General features: G+C 56.8%; 2 protein-coding genes across 2 annotated transcripts in view; both read left to right on the plus strand.

The window, feature by feature from the left end:
* Positions 1 to 4,140, plus strand: part of EHD4 (EH domain containing 4) — an 81,157-nt gene extending 77,017 nt beyond the window's left edge. The window contains exon 6 of the mRNA XM_004578154.2: positions 3,358 to 4,140. Coding sequence (XP_004578211.1) covers positions 3,358 to 3,894 — 537 coding nt within the window. The 3' untranslated portion in view covers positions 3,895 to 4,140. The remainder of the gene's footprint in view (positions 1 to 3,357) is intronic.
* Positions 4,141 to 9,200: 5,060 nt separating this feature from the next.
* The window catches only part of SPTBN5 (spectrin beta, non-erythrocytic 5), a 39,708-nt gene continuing 24,962 nt past the window's right edge, over positions 9,201 to 23,946 (plus strand). The window contains exons 1-19 of the mRNA XM_058666012.1: positions 9,201 to 9,378; positions 9,509 to 9,676; positions 11,454 to 11,570; positions 12,936 to 13,093; positions 13,439 to 13,667; positions 14,391 to 15,022; positions 16,646 to 16,784; positions 16,886 to 17,118; positions 17,302 to 17,455; positions 17,548 to 17,748; positions 17,831 to 18,037; positions 19,489 to 19,573; positions 20,341 to 20,453; positions 20,533 to 20,703; positions 21,267 to 21,419; positions 21,843 to 21,973; positions 22,127 to 22,357; positions 22,667 to 22,930; positions 23,685 to 23,925. Coding sequence (XP_058521995.1) covers positions 9,268 to 9,378; positions 9,509 to 9,676; positions 11,454 to 11,570; positions 12,936 to 13,093; positions 13,439 to 13,667; positions 14,391 to 15,022; positions 16,646 to 16,784; positions 16,886 to 17,118; positions 17,302 to 17,455; positions 17,548 to 17,748; positions 17,831 to 18,037; positions 19,489 to 19,573; positions 20,341 to 20,453; positions 20,533 to 20,703; positions 21,267 to 21,419; positions 21,843 to 21,973; positions 22,127 to 22,357; positions 22,667 to 22,930; positions 23,685 to 23,925 — 3,738 coding nt within the window. The 5' untranslated portion in view covers positions 9,201 to 9,267. The remainder of the gene's footprint in view (positions 9,379 to 9,508; positions 9,677 to 11,453; positions 11,571 to 12,935; positions 13,094 to 13,438; positions 13,668 to 14,390; positions 15,023 to 16,645; positions 16,785 to 16,885; positions 17,119 to 17,301; positions 17,456 to 17,547; positions 17,749 to 17,830; positions 18,038 to 19,488; positions 19,574 to 20,340; positions 20,454 to 20,532; positions 20,704 to 21,266; positions 21,420 to 21,842; positions 21,974 to 22,126; positions 22,358 to 22,666; positions 22,931 to 23,684; positions 23,926 to 23,946) is intronic.

Raw genomic sequence — 23,946 nt, forward strand, 5'->3', positions numbered from 1 at the left:
GGACGCACCCTGCTCAATGGGAGGGGCTGCTGAGGGCCTGACCCCCAGCCAGGTCTGTGCGGCCAGAAAGTGACAGGAGTGCAGGGTTTATTTTCTGTATGTCCCCCTTGGGGCAGGAAGAGTTGCTTCCTTCTGTCCACCCCTTTGTGGCCTTTTCCCATCCCCAGTTTTCCAGAGCTTTGCCATGGGAGCCCCCAGGGAATACTGAAAAAGATCTGGGCAGGCTACACCTTTTTACATCCGTTTAGCCAGACCCCAAGGCTGTGTGTGTGTGCACACACCCAGGGCCCTGGCCACTCGTGGGGCATTCTGGGAGATGTCCATGCACCCAGGACACTGCAGGCAGCACCGGGATTTTGGTATAAGATGTCCACTCCCCCTCCTTTGGTGCGTTCTGCTTTCTGTCCCCTTGGCAGAGGTTGGCAGCAGGAATTTATGGTGCTGGCACCATCATGTGGTGCTCATGGTGTGGTTAACTCATCTGCCAGGGAGGATAGGGTGCACCATTTAGGGCCCTCACTGCTCTGTATGTGCGCAGACCATGTCTGGTGCAGCCCCACTCTGATGGCACCAGGTCTGCTCCCTGGGAAGGGTGTCAGAGCCCTACCCCAGAGAAGTGTCAGCTCTGTCCCCTGCCAGCACCTATTGCCTGCCCTGCATCCGCAAGCTGTAATTATGATTCTCCACTGGGCCAAGTCACCAGGTTCAGTATTACTAGCTATCAAGAACCAGGTTCTAGGACATGGGATTGGTATAGCAGAGAAGACACTGCCTGGGACACCTTCATCCCATATTGGACTCCTGGGTTCAAGTCCAGGCTTCTCTCCCCACTCCAGCCTCCTGCCAGTGTGCAGCCCTGGGAGGCAGCAGGTGATGTCCCCCACATGGGAGACCTGGAAGCCGGCCCGTCGTGGGGCCGCTGTGGCCCCAGCCGTTGTGAGCATTTGGGAAGTGAACCAGTAGTCAGAAACTCAATATCTCTCTCTCTCGCTCTGTTTCAAATAAACACATTCAATGAATTGTACATTTTATAATAGTAAATCATATAAAATTAATCTATGATATGACACATCTATCTTTTAAAAACGGGCTATTGTACAGTATAATGTTATTTCACTTCACATGCACAAGTGTTCATGTGTGTAAAAATGGCTAGAAATGCACTCCTAAACATGTTAGGCATGATTCTTGATGGGTGAGAGTTATTATCTAATATTTTTGTATTTGCTCATCAGTTTTTCCTCGCTATCTTATAATAAAAGTATGGTCATGCCTTTTTCCCTCTAGTAGCCGTCATATTGCTTCTGCCCAAAATAGTCAGATGTGACTACTGCACACAGACGGCCTCTCTGTGCCCTTCAGAAGTTGCCCATAGAGCCCTGCACAATAACCTAGAGGCTAAAGTCCTCGCCTTGAATGCACTGGGATCCCATATGGGCAATGTTTCTAATCCCAGTAACCCTGCTTCCCATCCAGCTCCCTGCTTGTGGCCTGGGAAAACAGTTGAGGACAGCCCAAAGCCTTGGGACCCTGCACCTGTGTGGTAGACCTGGCTCCTGGCATCAGGTTGGCTCAGCTCCAGCTGTTGTGGCCACTTAGGGAGTAAATCAATGGATGGAAGACATTCCTCTCTGTCTCTCCTCCTCTCTGTATATCTGATTTAAGAAAAAAAAAGTTGCCTATAGAGACGTACTTCACTGAGCGGCCCGGCAAAAGCTGCCACACATTAACCATTTTTTTGCTTTTGTTTGTAAAAGTCCTGTGGGTGATGTTTCTCCAGGCCTCTTTAAAGTTTTGTATGACTCGCAGCCCAAGACCTGGGAGTTTGTGGCTTGCAGTGAATGGGTCCTCTCTCTCCCCATGTAGGGATGGGCAAGGGTCCCTGGGAGTCCCTGGGTGGCTGAGGCACTCAAAGTGGCTCCCAGAGGATATTCCTCCAGCTGCTGCCGTCCGATGCAAGGAACACCTGCCTTCCTCTCTCCCACTTGCTCTGCTCATCCCTCCCAGCGGCATGTGTCTGCTACATTGATCCTTTTCAAAACAGACAGCAACTCAACAGCTGGAGTGTTCTACCTTTACCACACATGCTCGCTCAGAGCTGGGACTTCTCTTCCCTGGTCTCAGAATGGGGTCCAGTTTGTGGCAAGTGACCAGTAAATGTTGGGTGGGAAGATACGTGGGTGGGTGGGTAGACCGATGGATGGATGGATGGATGGATGGATGGATGGATGGATGGATGGATTGATGATTCCAAGGATGGACAGGGTGGGAGTGGATTGACAGATGGATGAAGGAGGGACCGGACCAATGGATGGATGGGTGAAGGGAGGGTCCCAGTGTGCATGAGTACCCCCGGATACCCGAGGTAGGCAAGGCTGGGTCTTCAGTGCCAGCCACAGATGGAGCAAGTTCTGGTGCTGTGTTGCACAGCAAGGCAACCCCGGTTCACAATAATGTGTTGTGTATTTCAAAGCAAATAGAAGAGTGGATTTCAGTGTCCCTGCCACAAAGAAATGCTAAATGTTTGAAGTGATGGACAGGCCCATCCCTCTGATTTGATCGTTGCAAATATATGCTTAAAGCAAAACATCACATTGTAGTGCAGAAACATGTGTCCTGATGTGTCAATCAGAATTAACAGGAAATAGGGCCTGGCGCGATAGCATGATGGCTAAAGTCCTCACCTTGAATGCACCGGGATCCCATATGGGCGCCAGTTCTAATCCTGCCGGCCCCGTTTCCCATCCAGCGCCCTGCTTGTGACCTGGGAAAGCAGTCGAGGACAGCCCAAAACCTTGGGATCCTGCACCAACTTGGGAGACCTGGAATAGGCTCCTGGCTTCGGATTGGCTTAGCTCCAGCTGTTGCGGCTCACTTGGGGAGTGAATCATCGGACAGAAGACCTTCCTCTCTGTCTCTCCTCCTCTCTGTATATCTGGCTTTCCAATAAAAAAAAAAAAAAAAAAAAAAAAAGAATTAACATGAAATAACATAGACTCAAGAAATACAGACTCAGTCTTGATGTGACTCTCATAAAACAGGCTCACTTGCCCTGACTGCGCCCCACACACTCCTAGGATTGTTGGGAGCATGGTCAACTGAAGTGTGTCACAATGACTTGCAAAAATTCAACCTGATTTCCTGGAGCTGAGCAAAAGAGGCATTTCTCAGCCCAAGGGGCCATTGTCACTCACATGGCCACCTGCAGAGATCACTACTTTAGATTAGAAACCCATCTCATCCGCCAGAGTAACTGGGGGTGCTGGGAGAGCCACCCCCACCTCCCAGCAGCCCCTCTTCCCAAAGAGAGAGTGCCAAGTCACCCAGTCTGTGGTCTGTCCCCTCCACCCACCACAGGAACAGCTGGAGAACTACGACTTCACCAAGTTCCACTCGCTGAAGCCCAAGCTGATTGAGGCAGTGGACAACATGCTGAGCAACAAGATCTCCTCTCTGATGAGCCTCATCAGCCAGGAGGAGACAAGCGCGCCCACACAGATGGTGCAGGGTGGCGCTTTCGACGGCACAGCTGAGGGCCCCTTCAACCAGGGCTATGGCGAAGGCGCCAAGGAGGGCGCTGATGAGGAGGAATGGGTGGTGGCCAAGGACAAGCCCGTGTATGATGAGCTCTTCTACACCCTGTCGCCCATCAATGGCAAGATCACAGGTGTCAATGCCAAGAAGGAGATGGTGACCTCCAAGCTGCCCAACAGCGTCCTGGGCAAGATCTGGAAGCTGGCTGACTGCGACTGTGATGGCATGCTGGACGAGGAGGAGTTCGCGCTGGCCAAGCACCTCATCAAGATCAAACTCGACGGCTATGAGCTGCCCAGCATCCTGCCGCCGCACCTCGTGCCCCCCTCACACAGGAAGTCCCTGCCCAAGGCCGACTGAAGAACGGGAGGGAGGGTGTACAGCAGGGGCGGGCGGTGTGGGATGGGAATGGGTGGGTGGGGGTTGCCAGGCGTGAGGCCTGCTCTGCCGCTGACCTCGCCCAGGGACACACACTGCTTTCTCTCTGTGTCCTGGTCTCCCCACGTGTAGAATGGGGAAGCCAGGCAGAGATCCTCTCCCCTCTGAAACTCCCTGACTTGCCATGAAATCATTAGAGGGAGCAGAAACCAGAGGGTAAAGAAGGAAGCATAATTGTCCAAAGACAGCCCAGAGTCCTGGAGAAAGAAACATGTGGAGTCAGGGACCTGTGGCGGGGAAGGAGCTGGGGCTGCCACACCTGCGGGGCTTCAGGAACAGCTCATCATTGGCGGAGGAGGGGGGCCTCAGCTATTGTATTTATTGGGTTTGCCATGTGACAGGGTAGTGAGAAAAATAGCAGGGCAGTCCTGCTCTCTCCAGACTACCAAAGAGAAGGTGGCAGAGGACCCTGGCATGGCCAGAGGCTGCACCTGGGCTGAAGGGCACCTAGGCCATGCCAGCAGGGCGCTTCCACCCACCTTCTGCCACCGTCACCCACCCCTACCCATCCTCCCAGGCTCTCCCTACAGAGCTGTGCTTGGGGAGGACTCTATTAGCCCTTGGCAAGAGTTCTTGATTGCATTTGGGATCCCAGTGAAGTCTGAGGCTCAGCTTGCCTGGCTGGGAAGTGCAGGAAGCAGGACCCACCCTGCAGCAAGAGCAGGAGGAGGAGCCCTTGGTCATCCAGCAGGGTGGCCCCCAACACTCGGTGTCCCCAGGCTGAGTACACATGCTGTCCTCGGCCCCGTGGACACCGAAGTGGCAGGAGATGGAGGGATTACTGCTGCAGTTCCCTGCTGTCCTGGTAGAAAACACATTTTTAGTAGATACGGGTGGGGGGGGGGTGTTGTAGTTTGTTTTTCTTGCAAGATAAAAGCCTTTATACAGAAACAAAAGGGAATCTTTCTTATGAAGCCTCCCAGCTGAAGGCTGCCCCACTCACTTATGCCCTCCTCATCCTTGCAGGCTGGCTGTGGAGTGATGGCTGAGTCCCCCTACAGACCTCTCAGGACCACCCATTCACCCACCTGCCTCAGGGGACCACAGGTGCCTACCACATTATTTATGCAATAAGAGAGAGGACCAGAGGAGCAGGGAATGGCACATGCCAGGAGCTCACTGGCCCTGGAAAACACCACCACTCCTCTGAGCCTTCCCCAAACCTCATAACTACTTTTCTGGTGACCTCAATTCCAGACATGGTCTGAGGCAAGTGCTTGCTCCAATGCCACCCCCACCCCTAGCTCCCCCAGCTTGCCTCCTTGCATAACCGTGTTGTGAGAACAACAAGTGCCTCATGTGTTTTGCAGGCTTAGCACTTTTCAATAGACTCATGGGGGAAGCAGTCTGCAATTCCTGACCTGCCAGGCAAGTCCAGGACTCCTGGAGTGCATGAAGCCCATTTTTAGGCTGCAAGGGCAGGCTGGGAGTCTGTCCTGCCTCTGTCCTCCTGTTCAGAATAACCTTGCTTATTTACGTTGGCCTATCTGTCCCAGCGGAATGCAGGTGGACACACATGCCTGTGTCACATGGATGTATATGTGCTAAGGTGACGCATGGGTACGCAGGTAGAGACGGCCAATGTCAGGCTGCCCAGCAGGCCTGCCACGTGCTGCTTCTGCCTGGGAAGACTTGTCTCAAGCCGCATTCCCTGCTGGGAACCAGGGATGTTCCTGGGGGAAAATTAGGGCCCAGATGTGGCCACTTCATATCCTGGTCTCTATCATCAAGTCACTTGTCCTGTGACTGCCCTCCCAGGAGGGGCAGCCCTGTAGGAGACAGAGTGGGAGGTCCCTGGCCTCCAGAAACATCCGTTCTCTCCCTGACGCCACCATCTCTGGACCTCCGTTTACACTGTGCAGCCATTACTGTCTTGGGGTAATCCTGCCAGCTATGAGGCCGCTGGCAAGGTCCTCAGAGGCCATCTATACAGAAACCTGTCCTTCCAATTGACTGGCATTCCCTGTGCCGCTCTGCCACAGACACAACTGACCCAGCCACAGCCTTGGGGGGACAGCTGCTCACTTCCTGGGACTTGGTGTGTCCAGCGCTGGCCTCAGTTCTCTGCTGAACCCCTTTCCATAGGCAGCAACCATGGCAGCCCTTGGTGCCCAGAGTGACTCTAGGGACACAGACAAGCTGCTGTGCAGATGGGAGGGCCTGTTACATTTGCCTACCCCATCCTCACCCCTAGGCCTAGATTGGAGAAGGAGGACAATTCCAGGACCAAAAACCACTGAACACTCAGGACACAGGTCCTGATGGCAGAGTGTCAGGTTGCGTGGTAATTAACCGGTGCAATTAACACACATGCTTCCACTTTTTTCTTTTTTGTAATCCTATTTAGAAGTGTCAAAGAAAAAAAATCCCACAGGCAACTGATCAATAAACTTACAAGAAAATCCCCACCCTGCTGCCTCCTGTTGGCTCTGGTTTTCTAGCATTGAGTCCCGTCATCTCTGTGGGCCCCAAGCATGCGTTTCCTAATGAAGCAGAGGGACTGAGTCAGAGCTTGCTGACTCTGATTGACCTCCATCAGGAAGGCTGATGCTGCTCCATGGGGGGAAGGGGGACAGGAGGGGCTGCTGGGAGGGCGCTAAGCCTGGAGGCACTGGGGGATGTGGGCCTGCCTCCCGGGCCTTTTCCCAGCCAAAAGGTGGGACCCTACAGCTGCAGGTGCGGTTGTGCTAGGGTGGGCCCTGGTTACCTGCTTTTGGCCTTGCCAGTGTACATCACATGGAATAGACACCTGGATCTTTCCCGCTGACACCCACCCACCCTGTCAGGGATCTGGACCTGGAATTTGGCTAGAGAGCACTCCCCTCATCCCACCCTCCCTCTAAGCCACAGCAGACCTCAGCCCACTTCTCAGAGTGGGTGCATTCCCTCCCTCCCACACCACCAGCCACATGCATTGGTTCAAAAACACCTGTAGATAATCTAGCCCTAGAAGCCAGGACCCACAGATGTCTGTTCCAACTCCTGGGGCATATTGAGTACAAAGAAGTGAATGTTTTGATGCATCGGTGTCAATGGCATTGAATGAGAAGCTCTTGGGGGCAGGAGGGAACCCAGGCCAGGCTCCCTCTGGTTTGGCTGCTGGAACAAACTTCACCTGAAATCCCATCACTGCTAAACTTTTTTTTTCCAAAAAGTATTGTTTTCTGTTTTTTTTTTTTCTTCCAGTCAACACAAGCCAATATGTTTCCTTTTTAGTGTTCACACCAGTTCAACTAGCAGGTGCAGTTACTTGCAGCGCAGCTTACACTGACTGAGCTCTCATCTCGGGGTTGAGCCACAGCCAGGGAGGGACCGGTCCACAACGAAAATGCAGAGGCTTTGATTGTGTCTGAGTTAGGGAATAGAAAAGGCAGTTGCCCAGCCCCACCCAGCAACTGCGTGAGCAACCACCTCTGTGTGGGGAACACCACACAACTTGGCTGGTTTCTGGTGCTCACGGAGTCACATGAGGTACATGGGCTAAGGGATATGGCTCACTCTTGTCTGGGTGAAGGTGGTCAGGAAGGACTTCCTGACCAAAGCAGGGTTTAAACGGTAGATGACAGAAACAGGAAGGGAAGAGTACAGCTCCCAGCCCTGTCCCGGGAGCCTGGAGGGCCTGGGTGAGTAGGCTTGGTGGTCACAGATTCCTTCTTCCTGTGAGGCCTACTTCTAGCCAGTTCCCTGGAGCTGAATTAAACAGAACTCCCTTAGTCGTACCTCGGCCACATAGACAATGGACTCACTACAGTCGTGGTAGGAGGCGGGACAGGTACAATGCTGGGAGGCACCATGGCATCAGCCCCTGGGGAGGGCTGTGTGCAGGGCTGTAGAAGAGGAAACCTCTTGGCCATGTGAAGTGCCCGCAAGCCAGCCAGGAGTGGGGGGACCTTCATGGAGGGACAGTGGAGCTAGGTGGGGGAGCTCCTCTTAGGCACACCCTGGGGTCCCATCCCTTTCAGCACCACCCCTCCCTCCCTGCCTCAGGCCCAGGCTGGAGTCCAAGTGCAATTCACCCCCAGCCCAGTTCTCATCATTGTGGCCACCAGTGACAGTCCCAGGGAATGTGGACTTGCTTGCAGAGACCCAGGCTGCCCCATGTGTGACTTGTATCACACAGCCCACCCCAGTGCCTACAGGCCTGAATGTAGCAAGAGACTACTGTGATACCTCTAGACTCGCTTTCCCACCGGCACACAGGTGGCCTTGGAGGGAGGGTCAAGAGCCCGTCGGTCCCCTATGCATACCCATAGCCAGCTTCCTGGAACCCTGGCAATACAACATGACACCTCTCTGTCCTGGCCACCCCTGGTCACCCCCCACACCTGCCTAGGGACAGCCACCTCGTGGGCTCAAGGGCATCCTTGCCCATCAGGCCAGCACTGCCAAGGCTCAGAAAACCAAGCCCACCCAGAGTATGACAAGTGCCTGTGTACACTGTTCCCAGGGTGGGTATAGAGCATGGCCAGCGCCTCTTCCCATCCCCAACCTGAGGGCACTCACAAAGAGTTCCCTGTGGGGTGCAGAGGCCATCTCAGACTAACCCCCCAACCCAGACTGTGCTCCCCATTATGCTCCCACCAGAATCCACAAGGCCATCCCTGGGGCGTCTGCATCCTGCAGCAGGACCCTCAGGTGTCACTGAGAAAGCAGCAGTGGGCTAAGGTGGGAGAAGGAAGAGGAGACCCTCTAGCTGCAGGGCCCGAGCATTCCTGAGCCACCTCCTCCCAGTCCTGGCCACGCCCAGCAGCAGGTGGGAGGACAATGCTGCTTGTGTGCAGCCACCCCAGTCCGCCGCCTCTGGGGGCTGTGGTGTGGCCTCAGCGCCTGCCGCAGCCGCTTTTGCTGTATCATTCCTTGCCCAGCCCTTGCTGTCTACTCTCCAGCGACCAGGGTCTCATCTCCAGGACCTGCCATCACCCAGGTGAGCCATCCCACCTGCCCTGGTAAGCCCAAGCAGTAGCAGCCAGTCCCTATGGTGAGAGCCTGGCAGCAGGGCTCATGACAAACATGATTCAGGGGAGGGGTGGAGCACAGATGCCCTGGGCAGTTCAAGTGCAGTGTCCCAAGTCACAAGCCAAGCCCCACCAAATATGAGGGTGGTCTGGCAGGCAGGGCCCCCAGACTTCAGGCAGAAGGGTTACCAGTATTCCCAATATCTCTAGGATCGCCTTTGGGGACAAAGGGCTACAATCCCCCTGCCCCTGACACCATGCAGCTCCTCAGGGTCCTAGGGCACCTATTATAGGAAGTCTAGCCCCTGAGCTCCGGGTCCTGGCCTCTGCAGATGTGGTCATGGCCTCTGAGTATGAGATGGGCCTCGTCCGCCAGCTGCAGGCACGGCACACACGGATGCAGGAGAAGACCTTCACCAAGTGGATCAATAACATCTTCCAGCACGCCCGGGTGAGTTGGGCTGCCACACCAGGCTCCTTCCTCCCTGCATCTCCCAGGTGCTAGGACTTGGAAGGAGGTTGGGGGCGGGGGACAAACTGGCCCGACTATGAGCCTTCCCATCCTTCCCATCCCACCTCAGGTGGGAATCCAGATCCAGAACCTGTATGCTGATCTGGCCACTGGCACCTACCTCCTAAGGCTGCTGGAGCTCATTTCCGGGGAAGCCCTGCCACCGCCAAGCCGGGGCCGCCTGCGCGTGCACTACCTGGAGAACAACAACCGGGCTCTGGCCTTCCTCAGGGCTAAGGTGGGCTCTAGGCCATGGGCTGGGCAGCCTGGGCAGGCTGGACTGCAGCAGCAACTTTCCTGGGCAGAACCCAGGACCTGGGGCCAGACTTGGATTTGGGAGGACAGTGGGAAGCAGGGCTCTCTCGTTGCACGGCACCCCTGACTTAACACCCAGCAGGTCTGTGCCAGAATGGTCACCATTGATGGGAATCGGCAGTGCCATTGGAAGAACCGCAGGACTCTGGGCTGGAGACACCTCAGTGTCTCCTGTTTCTTTCTAAAATCCTTTCCCAGCCAAGCCTGGAGGAAATGCCCCAGCCTGGACCCTGAGCCAGGCAGCCGGGAAAGAGGTAGCAAGCCAAAGAGATGGTCACTGAATGCAGGTGGGGCACTCCCAGGTCTCAAGGCCAGGGTTGGAAAGCAGTGCAGCCATCACTGGTGCCAAGGGGGCAGGAGTGGTATAGACCAGGGGCTCATGGCCTCCGGTGCTGGAGCCTGCAGGTTATTGTTCTGGGGCCAGGCTGAGCCACCCTGACAGAAGCTTTGTTCAGTCCTCTGGGAGCTGAGCATGCATCAGGCATTCTGCTCCAGTGTTGCGCCTTGAGCCTGACCTCAGGCAGCCTGGGACTTACACGGCAGACATGGCTAAACCCAGTCCAGCACTGTGCTGGCCACTTCTAACAACCACCTCTCCAGAGGCAATAACAGCTCTAATGTGCAAAATCGGCTTACAGCCACAGCAGTATCCCTCCCCTCATGGCCAAGTTCAAGCCACCAGCATGATACTGTAATACAGGGCTGGTAGGAGACTCAAGGTTCCCTCCCCCACACCACCCAGATGCCCATCTCCATGCTGCAGAGGTGGCAGCATGGACCCCCGTGCGAGAGAGGGGAGGAAAGTACAGGGTGGACCCCTTTAGAGACCACCCAGAGAAACAGCAAGTACCGCAAGGGATTTGCCTCCTTTGGCTGCCCCGCTGCCCTGAGGGCTGTCAGGTAGCCCAAGCTGGATGCCCTACAGGTCCTATGGGAGCCTCCTCCCTTCCTCCATCCCTTAATGTCTCCTCAGTACTAACCTGCCATGACTAGACACTATATAAGATAAGCACAAAACCAAGGTCCCCAGCAGAGAAGAGGGAGGGCATAGTCCTTGGGTTCCAATTTTTTTTTAAAGATTGTATTTATTTATTTGTAAGATAGAGGCAGAGAGTGATACTCCACCTTTTGGTTCACTATCCAAATGGCTGCTATGGCCAGGGCTGCATGAAGCCAAAACCACATGAGTGGCAGGGGTCCAAGCACTTGGACCTCCCATCTGCCAAGGAACTGGCTCAAAAGTGGAACAGCCAGGACACCCCGCTACAGTACCACCTCTCTGGTTCTGCTTGTAATAAGATGATTGGGCAGAGGCCTCATTGAGAGAGTAACATTTGAGTCAAGATATATAGGAAGCACTGTGCATCTGGGGGAGACCTAGAATCAGGGGGGAGCAGGGCCCAGTTCCCCCTGAGGTGCTGGGAGCTGGAGGTGGGTATTTATGATCTTCTGCCTCATGTAGAAGGCCATGACCCTGCATTTCTGCCCGCCATAGCTGGCCTGCTGAGTATGGCCAGGTTCCCTGCCACCACATCTGGAAAACCAGGAAAACCAGCTCCTCCCAGTATAGCCTTGTCTGTGTGATTCTCGCTGCTCCCCCACCAATCCTGCAACTAGGATTCCTCACCTGGGCCTTCCAGTCCCTCTACGCCCTCTCTGGCATGAGGGTCCATGCCCAGCCCAGGCTATTGTCCCCACAGGTGTCTGTACCCCTCATCGGGCCAGAGAACATCGTGGATGGAGACCAGACTCTTGTCCTGGGACTTCTCTGGGTCATCATCCTGCGTTTCCAGATCGCCCACATCTCCCTGGGCAGGGTGTGTCTCCTCTACCCCACCTCCACCCTACCCCTCCACAGCCCTGACCTCACCTGGGACCCCTGGGGACAGAGCAGCAGAGCCTGGCCTTCTACAGAATCCATGTTCAGTTCTCACCATGGGCATCAGAGAAATGTCCTGTGTGGAAGCCAGGACCAGGATGGGGGCTCAGACCTGGCTGGAGCCCAGGGGAGGGGCGGGACTGACAGCCCAGTGCTCACTCTCACCCTTTCATGTCACTTCCCTTGTTCACTCCACAACCTGCTGGTGGAGGCAGCTGACAGAGCCCCTAGGGCCCTGCAGACCAAAACAGGGTTCCCTCGTATTCTCTGAAAGCATGTTGACATGAGGCCTATACATTGGCTGATTTTCATGTTCCCCAGATGCCACTTAAAACCCCATTCCAGGATGTTAGGACAGCCAGGAGGACACAAGTGCAATGGGGACCCTTGAAACTCAAGGTGTCACCTGAGCCCTAGGAGCAGGGCCATGTCTGCCTGTGCACCCAGGGCTGCTCTTCAGGGAAAGAAAGAACAAATGAGTTGCCAGTTGGCCTTGAACTCTTCCTAGTGGCTGCGGTCATCTCCCAGGCCCAGGAGCCAGTGCCAGCTGCCTCCTGCAGCCCTCATTCTTTGGAACAGCAGGTTCTCCTTGCTAGCTCTGATGGTCTGCAGGGAGGAGAGAGGGGACAGCAGGAGGGACACAGCCTGGAAACATGGAGGAGGGAAGGAAGCATGCAAGCAGAAGAGACATGGGGAATCCTCCCTGGGGAATGGGGCAGGGTGGCAGGGACTGAACCCAGAGCTGGCGGAGTCATTTCTCAGCCCAAGGCAGTCCCAGAGGTTGGACATGAAGCATGGAAGGTCAGGGGCTGAGTTCAAGGTTGCTGGGTCCAGGCCAGCCCCTCTGCTCATTGTCTTCCCATTCTTCCTATGTCTGCTCCATCACCTGTGGCAGGTAAATATTGACAGTGCCTGCCTAGCAGGGCCATGGCTGTGACCAGGTCTAATGCGGGGCTGGGGGCGTGGGGAGGGCACCCATGTTCCACGAGGCCTGAGGTTGATTAACAGTGTTTTGTCCGTGGGACAGGATCAGGGTCAGCAACTGTTGTTGTCAGGGTCACCAGCTGCTGGGCAAAGGGCAGAGGGCCTGGGCCCATGGCCAGTTCCTCTGGGCCCACACCTTTCTCACCCATGCCAGATGAAATGGGGTTAAGATCAGAGGCACTGAGGTGGAGGGGGGTGTGGGAATGTGGGAATCACCATGTCGCAGTGCATGAGGACGAGGCACCTCCAGCCTGCAGGCTCAGCTGCCCACCCTCAGTCCCTGACCCCACACACTGACCCTGATGCCCCATCCTGCCAGGAGGAGTTTGGAGCCAGCGCAGCCCTGCTGTCTGCTAAGGAAGCCCTGCTGTTGTGGTGCCAACGGAAGACAGCTACCTATGCCAACGTGCACATCACCGACTTCTCCCGCAGCTGGAATGATGGGCTGGCCTTTGGGGCCCTCATCCACGCTCACTTGTGAGCAACCCGGGGGAGGAGGGCAAGTGAAACAGAGTCCTTGGGCTACATCAGCCCCACAGTCTTCCCTAGGAAATGCCATGCAGCCAGCAACATCTGCCTTTGCCCACCACTTCCTTACCATCTGTGCCCTGGTTCCTTTCTCAGTCTTCTCCCCAGAAGCACTTGCTCTTGGGACTGTCTTCTCAACCCCAAACCCAGTGTAGGATTATTCCTGCTTTCTTTCTCAATCCTCCCCCGCTCTAGGGTCCTGTCCCCTCAGCCAGGATGTCCACTAAGTACTAACTGGAATCCACTTCACCCAAAGCCGTACCTTTAGCCCATGTCTTCCCTCTGTCTGTCCAGGCCAAACCTGCTGGACTACCACTCACTGCACCCAGACCATCCACTGCACAACCTCGCCCTGGTGTTCCACGTGGCTGAGTGCAAGCTGGGCATCGCACAGCTGCTGGACCCCGAGGACGTGGCAGGCCCACAGCCAGATGAGTGCTCCATCATGACATATGTCTCGCTCTACCACCATCATTTCTCCCACCTGCAACGCGGCCACACCGTCTATAGGAGGCTCACCAAGGTTGGTGGCCAGGCAAGGCCAGCCAGCCATAGGTGGTACAGCCTTGGGGACAGGCAGGAGTAGAAGGGGCTCCCAGGCCAGGCAGTCCAAGGTGGAACCTGCCCCTTCCTAGCTACGTGACCTAGCTTCCCTGTTTTGCACTTGGCATATGGAGGAGACAATGCTGCACGTATCCAGGAGGGCATAACTACAGAGCCAGGCCCAGCACTAGCCTTCATGGCGAGCAGTGGCTCCTCCTCACTGCCCCCCACCTCACTGCTCTGCTCGCAAGTTGCTAAGCTCCTAATGGGATGAAAAGGCTTACAGGGCCAGGAACTGCAAGAACAGGCACCCACAACAGGTACTGCTGAGGGGGGGCTCTATAGGCTCCATGCTCCTGGGGGGCTCCCTTACTCTTTGGGAACAATGGCAGAGGCTACGACCTGGGAGGGCTATGGGCAGGGTGAATGCCTTGGCCAAGGGCGGGGAGCAAGGGGGTGAGACCAAATGGGGTAGCCTGAGAATAAGGATGGCAGGGACAAGGGACCCCCACACTCCTAGGTCTGAGTGAGCAATGGAGGCACATCCCCTTCTCTGGGGACTGACCACCCCTCACCCCTTTAGTGCATCCTCTCTGAGGGACAGGAATACTGTCCACCAGGGCAACTCCAGCTGGCACCCAGTGACCAAAAGGACCTGCCTGGAGCTGCTGTCCGCCCTGTTCCCCATTCTTCCCCCACCCAGGTCCTGCTCCAGCTCCAGGAGACAGAGGCATTACAGATCCGGTATGAGCAGCAGGCAGCTGACCTGCTGTGCTGGATCATCCAGCAGCAGGCACAGCTGGAGGCACCTGAACTGCCAGACTCGCTGCCTGCCCTGCGGCAGCACCTGGCAGCCTTTGCCTCCTTCCGCAGCCAGGAGAAGCCACCACGGCTGCAGCAGCGAGGGACCCTGGAGGCTCTACTCTTCCAGCTGCAGACAGCACTTCGGGCCCAGAACCGCAGACCCTTCCTGCCCCCTGAGGGCCTAGGCACTGCAGATCTGGCCTGGCGCTGGGCTGGGCTAGAGAGGGCTGAGGCTGCTGGGAACCAGGCCTTGCAGCAGAGGCTCCTGCGGCTGGAGCGTCTGGACATGCTGGCCCGGCGCTTTCAGCACAAGGTGGCCCTGCGGGAGAGCTTTCTGCAGGAGGCGGAACAGGCACTGGAGCAGGCTGGAGTGCCACTGGCCAGCCCGGCCACAGTGGAGGTGGCCACCCAGAGGTTGGGTATGCTGGAGGCTGACATCTTGGCCCAGGAGGGGCGTTTCCAGGCCCTGGCAGAGCTCACAGACGTCCTCCAGCAGGAGCAGTACTCCTCCTGGGCAGATGTGGCCCACAGGTGAGTCCAAGGCCTGGAAACCATCCTCACCACAGGCCAGGGCCTTTCTCCTGCACCCCCAGTCCTGACTACAGAGAACATGGGTAGTGTATGGGTTCAAGGTTTTCTTTATCTCCCACTGGAGCGTGGGATGCCGCCACCATCTTTTTGGATGAAGCATTGTTCTTTCTAGGTAGCGCACTTGATAATTCACCCACTAAACAGGCATTTATTGAGCTTTTGTTATGTTCCATGCTCTGTCCTTGGTGCTGGAGAGTTAGCAGGAAAGAGGACACACAAAACTTCCTCCCTTAATGAAGCTTACCCACTCCTTGGAAAGACAGACAAATAAGAAAAACAGAGCATGTGAGGAGAAAAAAAAAAAAAAAACAGAAGAGAAGAGGTAGGCACCATAGCCCCTGCATGCCTGCATCTCCTATCCCAATGCCAGTTCAAGTCCTGGCTGTTCTACTTCCATCTAGCTTGGTGCCTGAGAAGCACAATCCAGGCTACCCTACCTAAGAGGCAGCAGGTGATGGCTCAGGGGCATGGGTCTCTGCCATCTGTGTTGAAGTTCAGGTTGGAGCTCCTGGCTTCAGCCTGGGCCAGCCCAGGCTATTTATGGGCATTTGGGGGAATAAAACAGCAACTGAAAGATCTCTCTCTCTCTCTCTCTCCTCTTTCTTTCTTTGTGACTGCATTTCAAATAGATGAAAAGAAACAAACACTTTAAATAATAAATCAGGATGGGGACTAGGAGGGGCCAAGATGAGGGAGAGGAGCAGGTGAAGACTAGATGACAGAGGAGACTCTCTGGAACATTGACTTTTGCACCGAATCTGGAGAGAAGTGAGGGGCCAGCCATACAGCTGCAGAGGGCAGAGGGTCTTAGCTGGGGCCATGGTGAGGATAGTGGCCCACAGTGGGCACAGGCCTGGCAAGTTTGAAAAATGCCAGAGAAGCCAGGACTGGGGCTAAATGAGCCAAGCTGAAGCTAGGCAGTCTCCCAGATGGGTGGAAGGGTCCTGGTCCCTGGCGCCATCACTGCTGCCTCCCAGAGTGTATGCTTTGGGAGCTCAACCTGAGATGCTGACAAACCAGCCTGTGGCTTACAAACAGGCCAACTCCCGAACCAAGACTTGGTGTTTACTCACAGAAAGGTGGGAAATCGGGGAGGGATGGCTTGAGGAGTGACAACGTGTGATTGTTGTTTTGTGATGCTCACTGGATGCCTCTTGGGAACAGATCCAGGGGACAGTGGCAGACAAGTGATCAGTAACAAAGCCACAGCAATAATCTGGGAGGGGAGCGGGAGGGAGGGAGGAGGAGGGATTCCAGATAACACTGTGAAAGTAGCCAGCCAGGATTTGCAGACAGATTAGATGTCAGAGTGAGAAACTGCAGTACCAAGATTTTACTCTGGGTCTCTGGAAAGACAGATGGGAACTGGGAAGAAGGGTGAGCGGGGCCCTGGTGGCCTGAACCTGCCAGTCCCTCCTTCTGGCTTTCCTTCCAGGGCCAAGGGGCAAGATACACCACTCTGCCACCCCACCAGGATGCTCACAACCACACACAGTCTCCAGACAGGGGTCAGACACACCCTGGAAGGAACTCAAAGCAATTCCCGCATTCTGTGTCTTCCAGGCAACAGGAAATCACCCGGCGCTGGCAGGGCCTCATCCAGGCTGTACAGGGGCAGAGGAGGCAGGTCGCGGGCACACAGGCTGTGCTGAGACTGCTGCGGGAGGTGGAGGCCACCTCGGACCAGCTCCAGGAGCTGCAGGTGGGTGCTGGAGCAGTTGCCGTTCGGAGAACATAGAGGAGCGGGCACTTTCCCCAGAGCCGGTGCCCACAAGGACAACAATGACTCTCATCTCTGCCTAGGTGTCAGCCACCTCCCAGGCCTGTGGGCAGCAGCTGGCTGAGGTCATGGAGGTGCTGCAGAGGCAAGAACTGCTGGAAGCCCAGGGGGAAGACCTGGGAGCTCATGTGAGCCATCTGGTGTACCAGACCACAAGGCTGGATCCCTCCCTGGGCAATGGAGTAAAGACTCTACAGGCCAAGGCCAGGGCACTGGCCCAGCTCCAGGAGAGCCTCATGTCTCTTGTCAGGGCCCGGTAAGTCACCCCTAATCCTACCTCCTCCAGCAGGTAGCCCTTTCCCAAATCACCCGTTGGCCCCAGGCCTCTCTATCTCACCAGGGAAATGAACTAAGGAGAAAGACTGACCCTGGTGTGATTGGCCCTCCCCTACACTTCATGCCCCAAGACCCTCAGTGGCTCTCGCTATCTGTCCCTCAGGCGGGTACTGCTGAAGCAGACCCTGCAGCGAGCCCAGTTCTTGCGCGACTGTGAGGAAGAGGAGGCCTGGCTGGAGGAGCACAGGCGGCAGGTGGACGTCGAGGCCCTGAGCCGGGATCCCCTCCGGATCGCAAGTGCCATTCGGAAACACAAGGTGCCTGCCTGCCCCCCTGCGCTCCCCCATCCTCGCCTCCAGCACGCGCTCTCCTGCCCCAGTCGCTCCCCCTTTTCCATCCCCTCCACCAGGCCCTGGAAGCCGCTCTCCGCCACCACCAGACCATATGCTCGGATCTAGTGCAGCGAGGATGCGACCTCGCTGCCCGTGGGCCTCCAACGCAGCTGGACCCCCGGGAACGAGCAGAGGTGGTGCAGGGCGCGTCGCAGCTGCTGCGGGCCCAGTGCGCCCGTCAGGGCGCGCGGCTGCAGGCGGCCCTGCTGGTGGCTCAGGTAGGGAGGAGGGGAGCTGCGGGTGAGGCTCCGTGTCCTGCGTCCCCATTCAGCACCGCCCTCGTTCTTCCCCGCCCCACAGTACTTTGCGGAAGCTGCGGAAGCGGCGGCCTGGCTCCGGGAGCGGCAGTCGGCGGTGGAGAGCAGGTTCTGCGGGGAAGACCAGGCGGCCGCCGACGGCTTGCTGCGGCGCCACCTGCAGCTGGAGCGCTCCGTGCGCGCCTTCGCAGCCGAGCTGCAGCAGCTGGAGGAGCAGGCGCGGGCGGCCGCGGCCCGGGCGCCATGCGGGGTGCGAGCAGGCACAGGGAGGGCACCTAGGTTCCCAGCTGCCTTGCCAATAGGTCCCAGAGAGGGCACAAGTGGAAGGGCCTCTGGGGCCCCCCCGTGGACGTGTGCATGCCTTCTCGGTATGCAGCCGCCTCTCACCTGACTCTTGGGTCCCTATATAAGTCAAAAACCTCCAGAAACACCTGGGCTCCCTCTTCCTCACAGTTGAGCGGTGCAAAGCATGTTACTGCAGCATAGTCCTCCTCATGTCCCCCCACGAGGCCTGGGTGATACTTCTCCTTGTTCCTTTTGGCTCATTCCCAGCTCATCCCCTGTGGGGCCAAAAACCCCTCTCAGTTCCTTGAGCCCCAGTTTTTATTTTATTGTTTTAAATATTTGATTACTTTTAAAGTCAGAGTCCTAGAAGGAGAGAGAGAGGTTTTTCTTCTGCTGGTTCACTCTCCCAAATGCCCCATCTCCAACAGGGCCAGGCTGAAGCCAGGAGCTAGGCGCTCCATCCAGGTCTCCCACATGAACAGCAGAGACCCAAGCACATGACCATCAACCTGTGCCTCCCATGGCCATCACCTGTGCCTTCATGTGCCCAGGAAGTTGGATGGAAAATGTAAAGTAGCCAGGACTTAAACCACACTCTGTAAAGGGAGTGCAGATGTGGCAAATGGAGACTGAACCTGCAGAACCATGCCATCCCTGAGTTCCCAGTGTTTAAGAATGCGTACGCATGGGGCCAGCCAGGTGGCACATCAGGCTAATTCCCTGCTAACAGTGCTGACTGCCCATGTCGATAACCCTTCTAGTCCTGACTGCTCCACCTCTGATCTGCATCCCTAAGGAAGCACTGTGTCCTAGACCCTGCTCTGCCCACCCTTGGCCAAACACCTTGCAGCTGCAACTGGGGGCCTCCAGGTCTCCGAGGTGCCCTGGCCTGTAGCTGTTGCTGACTGGAGATGGAACCATAGCGTTCTGTCCCCAGCCAGTGCTGTGTGCAGGTCGGAAAGGCCTGTGGGCTAACTCAGTCCAGGTCATCTCCCCCTTTTCCTCTGTGTTGATTTCAGGACCATGTAGTTAGCAGTTTAGCAACCTGTCACTTTAGGGATGTCATGAGCCAGGCTCAGAGGCACCCGAGCACTGCCCAGGGATGTATTGTTACCCCTGCCAGCCCCTGGCCTTGGCTGCTTCTGCTTCTCCCTTGCTGCATTCCTTGCCATGTGGCTGGCCCCTGGCACACTACCTGGTGTAGAGCTGTGACAGTGGCCTGCTTGTGTTCTGTGCAGCCTGCCTCCCCAGTTGGAGTTTATTCTTTCGGGGAGTGAATTTGAGGTGCCATGTCCTTCTCCTCTGTCCTCTGCTACCCAGCTGGTACTGGCCATGATGTGGGCTGCAGAGGTTCCCCGCAGCTGGGGGATAGGGAGCTGCTTTGTCAATTCAGCAAGGTCTCTTCTCCCCATGCAGGAAGAAGCCTCTGATGGCTGGAGAGGGGTTGCTGGATATATGACCAGGATGCCCCAAGATAGCCCCAAAACCATCACAGTGCCAGGTAACCAGCATTCATGCCCCAGGTCTCAGTGGACTTCGCCAACAGAGATGCAAGGTCAGAACCCCAAATGACAGCTGTAACAAGCTGGGCCAAATGAAGGAGCCAAGTATTCTGTGTGTATCTCCAAGGGAGCCCAAATGGGATCTGTGTAGAAGGAGGAGCTTAATGTTACCTGGACGCAGACTGGGCTGTCCTGGGGAGCAGGCCCCCAGCCATGGGGTGAAAGTATAAGGGAGAGAGTCATCTGGGCCTTGTGCAGCATGGAATTCCCCACTTCATCCTGCTGCTGCTTCTGGTCTTCACCCAAACTCTCCTTCCTGTGCCTGAGCAGCCTCAGCTGCAGTGGCCCTCTGATCTCTGCCCAGTGACAGAGGATCCACCCCCTACACCAGAGGCCTCCTGTCTTTTCAGCTTCTCTCAGCTACCCATAGCTGCCTGCCCCACCCCTCTGCAAATGCTTCTCCTCTGGCAGGGAGCCTGGAGCCCCCACATTATCCTTGTAACTTTTCCGAGAGTCACAGGCCACTTTGCCCTGGGCACCTGTTCTGTCAGCTTTTCAACTTACCTGCTTGTCTGTGAACATCTCTGGTTAGCATCCTGCCTGCTCTGGCTCTCAGAGCCTATAGTCCTCAGAGGACCGGAAGCTCCCAGGCGGATGGCCCGGCCCTGGTCCTTCTAGTTGGTGCAGGGCTCGACCTGGGGAGGCACTATGTGATCCCCTTCCTGTCCCCAAGGATGAGTGGCACTCAGAGCCCATGTTCCCACAGGGACATGTTTCACCTTGCTCCCAGGACGGGCCCTGGATACCTGGATGCTGGGGGACAAGGAAAGCTGCCAGGACAAGGTGCCCATCGGCTATGTGGTGGAGCAGGAGCTCCAGGTAGAGCTGCCAAAAGTACCCAGCCAAGGCTTCCACTGCCCGGGGGTGGGCAGCTAGGGACACACTGCCCTTTGCACAGGTGGCACCTGCCCTGAACCCACTGGGGGAGGCTTCCTACCACCCTGGCCCCAGAGATACCTGGAAGACAGCTCTCCCAGCCAAGCCTGACCTCCACTTGGACCCCAATACCATACTGCAGACACAGGACCACTTGAGCCAAGACTACGAGGACCTGAGGGCCCTGGCAGAGGTAACGCTGTCTGTTGGATAAATGGTCAACAGGCACCTCCCTGGCTCCTGGGACTCAACTGCAGGAACCAGGGCAGTGACCTTCCTGCTCCCTGCCCTTGGGGAGCTTCTGTCACAGCCAGCCATATCAGGCAAACTGTTAAGTGAGGCAAGTGAGCCCATGAGAGGGGAGCCCAGGTCAGGCTCAGAGTTAGGGAAGACCCAAGGATTCAAGCTGAGACTTGAGCAAACAGCAGAGGGCATGCAAATCCTGGAGCCCCCAGGATCCGAGCTAGGGCAGGAGGGAGATTGGGGGAGGAATCAAAGGCCACACTGCCCGGAGTATAGGGGTCAGGGGTGGTGGGACCCAGCTGGTCAAAGCCAAGCTCCAACCCCCAGAGTGTGTATTTCACTGGGGTTGGCAAGACCAAGCAAGCACAGATTCTTGCCTGCTCTTTGCTGGATGCCAAGAGGATGGCATGAGAGTAGGAAGAGGTGCAGTGGTAAGAGTGCCCTGGTTGGACCTGCTCTCTGCGCTCTGGGGAAGGCACTGCCGTTTACCTGGCCCCTCCTGCCTCCCCTCAGTGCCGCAGGGCCCGGCTGGAGGAGGCAGTGGCCCTATTTGGCTTCTACAGCTCATGTGGGGAACACCAGGCCTGGCTGGACAAGCAAGTGGCCGTGTTGTCCACATTACAACTCCAGGCCCACAACTGGGAAGCCACACAGCTCAAATACAAGGTACACTGTGGCCCCATGTGGGGGGCAGGAGGGGACTGGCCTCAAGGTTTTTTATGTATGAGGCAGAGGGAGAGAGAGAGAGAAACAGAGAACTCCATCTGCCAACAACATGGGGTTCATTCCCCATATGCTTGCAGCAGCTGGTACTGGGCCAGACTGAAACAGGAATGCAACCTGAGTCTCCCATGCAGGAGGCAGGGACCAGTCACTTGCACATCACCCCTGCCTCCCAGGGTCACCATAGCTGGAGCTGGGGTGTGGAGTACAGATTCTATGATATGACACAAGGGCATCCTCACCCCCAGGTCACCTGGCCCTCCTGGGTCTTGCAGAGTCAAGCCTCTAAGCACCTTGGGAGCAGCGGGCCTGTGGGAGGAAGGGAAGACGCTCCCACCCTGAGCCCTGGGTTCTCCTATCCCCTAGAACTTGCTCACGGTTCTGGCTGTGGGTAAGGGCGCCCGTGCTGAGCTCAACTGCTTGGCTCAACACCTGATGCAGAGCTGGCCTGGGAACTCCACTCAGATCCAGCGACAGCAGGAAGATCTGAGCCGGAGGTGATCATGAGTGGGGAGGCCCTGGCTGGCCTGCAGAGCCAAGAGAGGCTGGACATGACCAAGCCATGGAGGAGGGAGCAGGGAAAGCCCAGCCAGCTGCTTTGTTCCCTTTGTGAGGCCCCTGTCACCAAGACATCCTGTGCCCTCTGCCAGGTGGGAGCAGCTGGAGTCCCTGAAGAAGGAGAAGGACTGGGAATTGGCACATGGCATGGAAGTGCGCAGCTTCCTGCAGGAGCTCGGGCCTCTACAAGTCCAGTTGCAAGGCTTGATGCTACAAGTGGAGGCAGGCAGCCCAGAGGACAACTGCCATGCCCTGCAGCGGGCCCAGCAGGAGCTCCCAGGGCTGGAGAGGAGGGTTCACCACTTGCAGAGCATGGCCACCAGGTCTGGCTCACATGCAGCCTGGTGGTGGTGCCCCAGGAGGCAGTGAAGACAGAGGTCGGGGCAGGTCATGCAGGGAGGAAGGGAGCAGACCCAAGATACACTGGGGATGGTGGATGTGTGGACAAGGATCTGGACAGAGGTAGACCAGAAGAGTGAGAAAATGCTCATGGAAAGAGGAACCACATGTCCAGAATCCCCCCAGGTCAAGGGCAGGGGTGGCTCTCGGGGTCATCGTCACTTTCCCCTGGCAGAGGACATACACCTGGGGACCCAGCCCTGGGCTGACCACTGACCATACCTGTCTCCCAGGCTGAAGGAGAACCAGGAAGTGACGGAGGCACTGAAGAGGCTGCTGAAGCAAGTGCAGAGGCAACTGGCCCAACAGGCCCGGGGCCAGGCTGAGATTGGGGCCCGGCAGAACTTCCTGCAGGAGAGCCGAGAGCTGCTGCTGAGGGCAGAGAGCATGCAGGCTCAGCTACACTGCGAGGAGGAGCTGGCAGATGAGGCCTCAGCCCAGCGACTGCTGAGGCAGCACAGAGCCCTGCAGGAGGAGATCCGCCTGCAACAGGAGAGGTCAGGGCATGGGGGCAGACAGTGTGTGCTCAGGGCTGGACCCAGAGAGAGGATGGCAGGAAGCAATGCGGTGGTTCTAAGAGGTTGGGGTATTCTGTTCAGTGCCTAAAACAGGACACAAGAGGGCTGTGATCTGGGCCTGCAGCAGGCATCCCAGGACACCTTGGTGGGAGTCTCAGGATGCTAACCTGCCAGGCAACTCCCCAGGGGAGGCCTGGCCATCCTTACTCCCACCCCTAGCTGAGCACAATGACTGTTTCTGGCCACGGCAGGGTCATCCAGCCCTCCTTGTCCCCTTCTGGCTAATGCAGAACCCATAGTCCCCGGAATCCAATGGCTCAGGCGACCACCTCTCAGTGTAACAGGCCCACGACTCTGGCAGCTTGGAGGAAGTGAAGGCTTCATCTCATTTACACAATGGTGTAGCCCTATGGGGCACATGGCTGAAGGGGATGCCTTTTCTGAGAGTTCCAAAAGGAGCTGCAGCCAGGTGCATCTGTGGCTCACATGATGCTAAGCCGTGCTGTCCCATCTGCCCATCTGTCCATACAGTGACCAGTGTGCGACCTGGCCGCTGTTGGGTCCTGAGCACTGTGCCGGGCCTTTCACACACTGCCTCTCACAGGGTCCTGGAGGACAAAGGAACCAGCTAGGATATCTAGTCCCCAATCCCTCCTGCCAGCTGGCCTCACATCAGAGCTGGAGAAGAGAGGAACCCGGTGGGGTTTGACCCTCTGCCTGTGATCTTGGACAGGCTGCAGTGGCTAGAAGTACGGGGCCAGGATCTGGCAGCTTCAGGTTCCCCAGAGGCCCAGGAAGTGGACAGCGCCCTGAGACTGCTGAGCCAACATGGCCTGCAGCTGGAGGCTGCATGGGAGCAGAGATGGCAGCGACTGCAGGAAGGGCTGGAGCTACAGAGGTTCAGCCGAGAACTGAATGGCTTTGCTGCCACCTGTGCCAACCATGAGGCCTTTCTGCACCTGGACACCATCGGGGTAGGGAGCCAGGCTGGTGGG

The sequence above is a fragment of the Ochotona princeps genome, chromosome 6, assembly GCF_030435755.1.
Source record: "Ochotona princeps isolate mOchPri1 chromosome 6, mOchPri1.hap1, whole genome shotgun sequence".
Lineage (NCBI taxonomy): Eukaryota > Metazoa > Chordata > Mammalia > Lagomorpha > Ochotonidae > Ochotona > Ochotona princeps.